At 37.4% G+C, this 9,048-nt stretch overlaps 1 protein-coding gene across 1 annotated transcript in view; it reads left to right on the forward strand.

The window, feature by feature from the left end:
- The window catches only part of bcar1 (BCAR1 scaffold protein, Cas family member), a 108,701-nt gene that overhangs the window by 95,651 nt on the left and 4,002 nt on the right, over window positions 1-9,048 (forward strand). The window contains 3 exon segments of the mRNA XM_051134573.1: window positions 3,423-3,533; window positions 5,365-6,582; window positions 7,832-7,918. Of these exon segments, the coding sequence (XP_050990530.1) occupies window positions 3,423-3,533; window positions 5,365-6,582; window positions 7,832-7,918 (1,416 nt within the window).

Below are 9,048 nucleotides of genomic sequence, written 5' to 3' on the forward strand. Positions count from 1 at the left end.
CACACATACACACACACACACACTAGGGCAGAAAGAGACAGACAAAGCCTGGCTCTCAGCAAAGGCCACGAATACCCAGACCTCACTATTCCAACACAGACACACAGCCTGCAGCATAGCCATGCAGAGGGAATGAGAGAAACATGGACGACGGCAAAGACCCAAGCACATGCTGTAAATGACAGAGGAATGGACTAAACAGGACAGATGAGACGAGGCACATCAATTTGTCATTTTGTGTGCCAAAACACAACAGTGCATCCAGTGTACAAACACAAATGGCGTAAAACAAACATGAGACTCTCCACAGCCCAAACATGAAAAATTAAATACAATGAATACAGTTTCCAAATTTTGTAGGCCGATTTTGGAGGATGTTACCATATATTAAAGCTTAGGGGAAAGAATCAGGTATTTAATTTATTCATGATTTAATAACGCAGCTCTGTACCAGCATATTTAGCATCTCTTTATTCTCATCAGAGGTTAGTGAATAAAATGCAGGATTTTACACAAAAAGGCCACGCAGCAAATGTTTAGTAAATTTGCTCAATTTTCTCCCACTGACCAAAAATGCTGCAAGCCGAACCACTTCCACCTCAAAATCGCTCCAAATATTCAAACAAATGGGCATCTCTCAGATTAGAGCGATACGGAGGAAAAAACATGGTCGTTTAAACAAATGGAGCTGGCACAGCGGCTGCTGGATGCTCAATGAGAGGTTTTGGTATTCATGGGTTCTCCTGCCTTAGACTCTGACTGCAGGCTCTCCTGGGGGCGCACAACAGATTGAGAGCTATTGTTTGGCCAGCATTATAAATGCTAATGGTGTTTGTGTAAGAATGTGTGTGTGTATGTATGTGATTGGTGCAGTATTGATAGAAGTGTAGAGTAGACAAGACTCTAGAAGTCTCCAGTACACATTTAAGGCGTATATTAGGATTCCTCCGTGTGAATTTGTTTGTTACGTGAGGTGTAAATTGTTTAAATCAATGGATGTTTGACAATTGCATAGCACACTGATCTTAGAGAACATTTTTAACTCTAAAATTGAACATTTTCACTTTGCATGAGTCACATATTTGCTATAAACAATAATTATTGCTGCTAGCAGGCGTTTTTGTAGAGCAGGAGATCTGGGGAGTAACAAATGAAGAAGGAATGATATATAATGCTTGAAATGTGACATTTTATTTGTCCGTAAAATGCCGTATTGTAATGTATGCCAACAAGAAGACTATGTCTAACAGCTGCGTTTGTAGTAACATACATTTTCTGGCTTAGCAATTCTTAAAGGGCAGTTTGTGAGCCAGTGGTTTGAATTATTAATGCGTAAGTATTAAACTTAAAATGTATTATTGAAATTTACCAGTCCCTAAGTGTGTGTGACACTTACTCCATCTCAGACAAGATTAGACTTCAGCTTAATCCAAATTCCCTCGACCTCATTTCACCCATATCAGATGCAGTAGTGGAAAAATCACACTTTTACTGCTAGCGCTATAAAACATTTATTAGGTTTTAATCCTTTACTAAAATTTGAGCGCTCTCAGCCTTTGTGTGTATGTGCGTGCATGTGGTTATTTTTTCTTGTTTGTACCAGTTGAGCTGCAGGCATTATTTGATATTTATCTCAGTCGTCAAAGCTTTGACAGAGCATTGGGACAGGAAGTCACACTTCATTTATAGCACGTTCTGAAACTTGAGTCAACGCTGTTTTTGTAGTGTTGAATGCATGTATAGCTCTGTGCGTGTGGGTTTACTTAATTATACATTTGGGCACCCTCAACTGGAAAAAATGTTCTATAAATAAAACATACATTTATTCTCACAGTAATCTAAAAAGGGTTCCTAGGTGGGTAGAGTTAGTCTGTAATTGAAAAGTTTTTTTAGATATAAAAACTAGTATATGAGATTATACATTAAAATGTTTTAACGAATAGCGGAACATATCTGGTGATTTATATAGTATTTCACACAATGTAATCTTTGTTCTTCTTGTTAAAATGCTAATTTTCATGAAGACATGGAAGGCGTTGGTAGCTCTGCATATCTCCACTACAAAAAAACGTCTTTACTATCAAACGTTCATAAACTTTGCCTGACCACAGAGCCACTGGACAGGTAGCAAAGAGAAAGAGAGAGATTGTGGGTGAAGGTGGAGGTCAGCATCTCTGCAGCACTGCTGATTTCCTCCAGCTGTTCCTGTCTGAGGTCGTGCTCCTGTAATCTCTCCATATCAGTGGGAATGTGTCCCCTATCGGGTGTACCTGTGTTCCCTCTGACCCCCATTCATCCACCTGCCTCAATCCCAATTCTGCTCCAACATGCACAAAAAGACAAGGGACGCAAGGAAGAGAAAAAAAGACAAAAAAGGACAAAGTACACTACCAGTCAAAAGTTTTTGAACAGTAAGATGTTTTTTAAAGAAGTCACTAAGCCTGTATTTATTTGATCCAAAGTACAGCAAAAACAGTACAATTTTGAAATATTTTTACTATTTAAAATAACAGTTTTCTATTGGAATATATTTAAAAATGTAATTAATTGCTGTGATCCACGCTAAATTTTCAGCATCATTACTCCAGTTTTCAGTGTCACATGATTCTTCAGAAATCATTCTAATATGCTAATTTGCTGTTCAAGAAACACTTATTATTACTATTATTATTTATATTTTAAAGAGTTAAATATGGTTCTTACAGGATTCTTTGATGAATAGAACGATCCAAAGATCAGCATTAATTAATACTTTAAATTAATGCTTAAACTTGATCAAAAGTAACGATAAAGACATTTATAATGTTACAAAGGATTTCTATTTCAGATAAATAATGTTATTCAGAACCTTCTATTCATCAAATAACCCTGAAAAAATCTCCTCAGCAACATAATACATAATAAAACATAATAATAATAATAATTAATGTTTTTAGAGAAGGAAATTAGAATATTAAAATTATTTCTGAAGGATCATGTGACTGGAGTAATGATGCTAAAAATTCAGCTTTGATATCACAGGAATAAATTACATTTTAAAATATATTTAAATAGAAGACAGTTATTTTGAATAGTAAAAATATTTCAAAATTTTAATGTTTTTGCTGTACTTTGGATCAAATAAATGCAGGCTTGGTGAGCAGACGATACTTCTTTAAAAACATTAAAAATCTTGCTGGTAGTGTATGTAGAAGAAGATAGAAAGGATTAGGGGCCTTGGGTTGTAAAATAAGCTAAAGAAACAAATGCACAACACAAACTTTATTTGTCTCTTTATATTTATTCAATACCTACAGGTCAGATTTACTTATAGCCACAGATCTCTGTTTTGAATGTGTATGTAATTCAATTATTTAGCTTGCTTAAACTTGCAAATGAGTTTTATGTGTGTTTTTGACCCTATTCCTTTCTCTGGGTCACAGGTTTATGACACTCCTCCCATGGCTATGAAAGGCCCACCCAGTAGAGATGGTCAGGAGATCTATGACACTCCACCTAGTGTGGACAAGAGCCAGCTGCACTACCAACAAACGGTAACACTCCATCTTTTCTCCATATAAGACTGACACAAATCAATTACACTCGTTTTATGTACAGCTTTGATCAGCACATTAATGGGGGTTAAAGAGATATGCATATCCTGAAACACAACACCACTAACCACTTACAATGACAAAATGCATGCAGAAAAGATTCTGTAAGCGATTTTAGTAATTTTGCTACCTTTAGCCAGACTTGGCAGCTGAATTAGGCATCCGCCTGCTACAAACACATGCCGCCCCTCCAAAACCCTGCCCACTGATGATATCTCAACTAACCCAATGACAGTAAACCCTAAAGTGTAAAATTATTCACAAGCAAAAATAATTTCTGATTGGTTTGTCAGTCACACAGGACACCTATTTCAACGACATCTGATATTGGAGATATTGTTTGCAAGCTGTGGCAAAAAAAAAAATAACATCATAACCTGGAACATCTTCAAACTGTTTATTTAGCAATCCTAAGTGTGTAAAACTTTTAAATTAATTCTAGAGGAGCACAATATTTGGGTTTCTTATGGATCCTTTTCACCTTTAAAGGGTTTTCAGAAGCAAACTTCTAACTGGGTAAATCTTTATAATGTTGAAGGGAAACTTCAACAAATATATGTTTTTGTGTTCCCATCTGCTCTAATAACAAAGAAAAAGTCCACAATAGTGTTTATATGACTCCCCTAAGGAGTAACAAATATTGAAAGATTGATTGTTGGTCAGAAGAGACAAAGACATCAAATCTGCCATCACTTCCTCAACTGTTTATTAGAAACTCTCACGCAGCGTTATCTAGTTTCCTGTATTTTGATACCAAGGTAATAAATAGTGTTATTAATGTACATAGACAGAGAGAGAGAGAGAGAGAGAGAGAGAGAAACTTGCTGGTTATCATCCAACTTGAGACATATTAGAGGTCAATATTGGAAATGTTGGATATTTAATTGTTCATTTTCTTTCCTCTATTTCTTTTAAAGCTTACTTTAAGTAACTTAATAATTGATTAACACTTTTAAATGTTAAGGTAACAGTTTACCATAAGGTTCCATTAGTTAATGTTAGTTAATGTATTAGTTAACATGAATGAACAATGAGCAATACATTTATCACAGTATTTATTTATTTTTGCCAGTGAGTTTGAACTCCTAAAATGCAGTTTACATACAGCTTCAAAGGGCTCTAAATGATCCTAGCTGAGAAAAAAGGGTCTCATCTAGTGAAATGATCGGTTTTTTTCTAAAAAAAAAAAATTACAATTTATATGCTTTTTAACCTCAAATGCTTGTCTTTTCTAGCTCTGCATGTATTCTGTGTATTCTGGTTCAAGTCACTTAAGGTATATGAACTCCCTTCTTATTTTCTTCTTGAACTTCATAATGATCTTACATCGCTGTTTTACCTTTTTCTGTAAAGGGTGTTTGATCTTCTTTGCACGTTCACTTTGTAAACACTGGGTCGGTACTTCTGCAGCGATGTTGGGCGATTTTAAAGTTGGAGGAGAAAATGAGATGGGAGTTTTTCAACCTACCCTAACTGTCTTGAACCAGAATACATATAGAGTGTACAGAGAGCTAGAAGAGACGAGCATTTGACTCTATTAACTAATGACCCTTATTGTAAAGTGTTACCAATGTTATGTTTTTAGCAAATTTCAAAATGCATATCCATTTTAACTATTGCCTATTATAATGTTGTGATGCCTAATTCACGTTCAAATGATTGACTGATTATCAGCTTCTCCATATCAATGAAAATTTTAATATTGGTACATCCCGAATGAGTTATGATTATACAAGGCTAGTTTTGGTAAACACATTATTCCTCTTTACAGGTGTATGACATTCCTCCATCTGTCAGCAAGGATGTTCCAGATGTTCCAATCAGGGAGGAAACGTACGACGTTCCTCCTCACTTTGCCAAGATGAAGAGTCTGGAGAATCAGAACCAGGCTTATTTGTCTCAGATCCCAGGCGGTCCCGAGCCTCCCATACCAGAGGACGTCTACGATGTTCCTCCTCCTCAGCTAATAGGAAAACGCCAGCCTGAGGGCCAGGAGATCTACGACATCCCTGCCAGCCTGCGAAAAGGCGGCCCACAGGACCACCATCCTGCAGATGTGTATGACTTCCCCCGTGAGCGACCTGCGGGTGAAGATTCGGGCGATTACGTGTACGATGTGCCTCCGCAGGTGGTGCGTGACGCAGCGGCCACCGAGGAGCTCACTGTGAGCTTCAAACGCTTGTCGGCATCCAGCACGGGAAGCACTCGCAGTAACCTCTCAACGTCCTCTTTGGACATGGTGCCGGTGCGGGAATCTTCCGGGCCTGGACGCCTGCTGCTTCTGGATCTAGATCAGGCCATGGAGCGGCTGTCTCGTCATCAACAGGCCGTGGAGAGCTCGGTGTCCCTCCTCATGTCATTCATCAGTGGGAATTGGCGCAGCCCTACTCAGATGGAGTCCAACCTCCCTGCCATCCGACAGGCCGTGGACCGCATTCGCGTGGCTGTCAGGGACCTGCTGGAGTTCGCTAGAGGAGCCGTGGCCAACGCCACCCAGGCCACGGACCGTACGCTGCAGACTAAGCTCAGCAAGCAGGTGCAGAAGATGGAGGAGGCCTTCCAAGGTCTGGTGAGGTACAGTCAGGCGCTGGACTCCTTGGGCTGGTCCCCCGCAGCTCTGATGGCACCTCCTACAGGCACCGGAGGGGACGACCTAGACCGGCTGGTCTTGTGTGCCCGAGGCGTGCCTGACGACACCAAGCAGTTAGCATCGTTTCTCCATGGCAATGCCTCTTTGCTTTTCAAACGGACAAACAAACAACAGCAACTGCCATTGCCGCCCGTTCCTCATACTGGTGACATGCTGGGTCAGCTGACCAACAACAACAACATCTCAGCCTATCAGTCAGGCACACCTGAACGGGCCAACATCCAGTCCCGCCCATTACCCTCCCCTCCCAAATTCTCAGCTGAGGAAGAGACTCCAGACAGGCCGTATGAGACGACAGAGGAGGGTTGGATGGAGGACTATGACTATGTCCATTTACAGGTACACATTGCAGTTTATTTCCTTTGAGAACAGGATCCAGGTGTATTTTCTCAGCCATCGATATGATCAATGGTCTGCATGCATCTCTATATGGGCTCTGCCTGTAATCCCCAATGTGTCGAGCCTCAGGTCTTTTCATCAATCACTCCGATTGCATGTGCAGACCTGCTTTTCCTTAAAACCCACATATATCTTCCTTTAGCACCAGCTGTTGCATGTCCGCTGTGTGGTTATGTCAAAACTTCCAGTGAAACTGTGTAGATAAGATAAATTCTGTTCAGTCATAGTTATTTCTTCATCTTTCGGGCATGTCATGCGCATGTTTTTTTTGGTAGCAGTCCTAGCTCATTTGGGGCCCTACGCAAAACAAAAAACATTTTGAAAAATATATATTGTATTTGTTACATGATATTTTTAGTATATATCATTATTATACTACATAATTTAGACTTTTTAATTATATAATATATATTATTTTACATTGTTTATTTTTTTTAAAAGATGTATTTTTGGCATTTCGCCATTTCGCGATTGGGAAAGGTCCACGAGCTGGGACTTGTGACGCTCAAAGCGACTATTTGTCGGCATTCTGCCCACGAGGCTATCTACGCTGACTTATTATGTTTAAGTTTAAGTATGTTTAGTTATGTGAAAGCTGTGGCTCAGTTGGTCTGACTATATTTGCTCATTTCTACCACAGTAACTACCTTTTTACCTACAATAATTGTAAGATTTAATAATCAGAGATATATATATATATATATATATATATATATATATATATATGTATATGTATATGTATATGTATTCGCATTTGCAATTTGTGAATTTCAGAGGCGGCATGTTTGAATGGCCATATGACTTCTATCATGTTTTAAACAGCTGAAAATGGCTGTGTTGAGTTTCACCGTGATATTACACTGCCCTCTAATGGACTTAAAAGACATTTTCAGTGCACATTATTTGAATTTAAAGTGGATGAATAGGATTCAACTGTTTTTATTTAAAAACTGTGAACAGTTCTATGATACATACATATATATATATATATATATATATATATATATATATATATATGTATATATATATATATATATGTGTATATGTATATATATATATATATGTATGTGTGTGTGTGTGTGTGACTTACAGTTTTGAACATGCATTATGAACAATTGTCCACACACCTATCTATAGACAGTAAACTATTTATTGATTAAAAAAAATATATTTTCATTTTCTATTTTAGGGTAAAGAAGAGTTTGAAAAGAACCAAAGACAGCTTTTGGAAAAAGGGAGCATCAAACACAATAAGACTTTGCTGGAACAGCAACAGGTATATGAGACTATAACACTTTACTCACACAACTCTCTACAAAGTGATACAATATACATTTTTTGAGAGAGTTTAACAATTTAAAATTTCATCTAATAAAATAGCGCCCATAAAGGCAATTATCACAGAACACAATATTGACAAATATGACAGGAATATGGCAGGCATCATGGTATTTATATAAATTTATTTGTATTTATTATAAATGCCTAGTTCTTCCATGAAACTTTAGATGGCGCAGGCTGACGGGTGCTAACGTAACTGATGATATTCACAGCCTTATACCATTTGGCACAAGCTGATTGGTTCACGTTGCGTACGCAGCCAATGAGTTTGAACCTTTACCTTTAGATGGCTGGTTGGCATTCACTTGAGCCTTTCGCAACAGCGTGCTTTGAGTTCCTCTGAAACCCTCCACCTTCCCCAGCTCCACCTGTATAGATCTGCTACAGGTTATTTTGTATGCTATTGTGCAGCAGCAGTATGTCTTAAATACTCACAGCACCGTATTGCCATATGCTTTGGCAGTAGCAAGTTCCTGTACTTGCTTGCAGCAGCAGCAATAATCTACAACTACAGCAATAACCAACAGCAGCAGCAATTCCTCAGCAGCGTAGCAGATCTATTCCACCAAGACTAAATACATTAACATTGTCATATACATTACCATAATAAAATCTTCCCGAAAGTTGTCATGGAGGAAATTTAATTCATTGTAAATTTTAAAGCCACATGTAGTTGTGGATTATTCTAATTTTTTTTTTTTTTTTTTTTTTTTTTTTTTTTTTTTAAATATAATCATTTATGTGCCGTTTTTTAAAAGATTTTGTAAAGATATCTTTTCTGGTCATCGAGGCTGTGTTTATTTAATTAAAAATACAGAAAAAACAGTAATATTGTGAAATATCATTGCAATTTAAAAAAGTGGTTTTCTCTTTTAATATTCTTTAAAATAGAATTTATTCCTGCGAGAATGTTCTGCATCATTACTTACATTTATTTAAAATATAAATCTTTTGTGACAATATACACTACCGAACAAAGTTTGGGGTCAGTAATTTTTTTTTAAATTTATGAAAAGTAATATTAAAGACTTATACTGAAAAATATTTCTGTTCTGAATAAATGCT

Source organism: Labeo rohita, chromosome 18 (genome assembly GCF_022985175.1).
Source record: "Labeo rohita strain BAU-BD-2019 chromosome 18, IGBB_LRoh.1.0, whole genome shotgun sequence".
Lineage (NCBI taxonomy): Eukaryota > Metazoa > Chordata > Actinopteri > Cypriniformes > Cyprinidae > Labeo > Labeo rohita.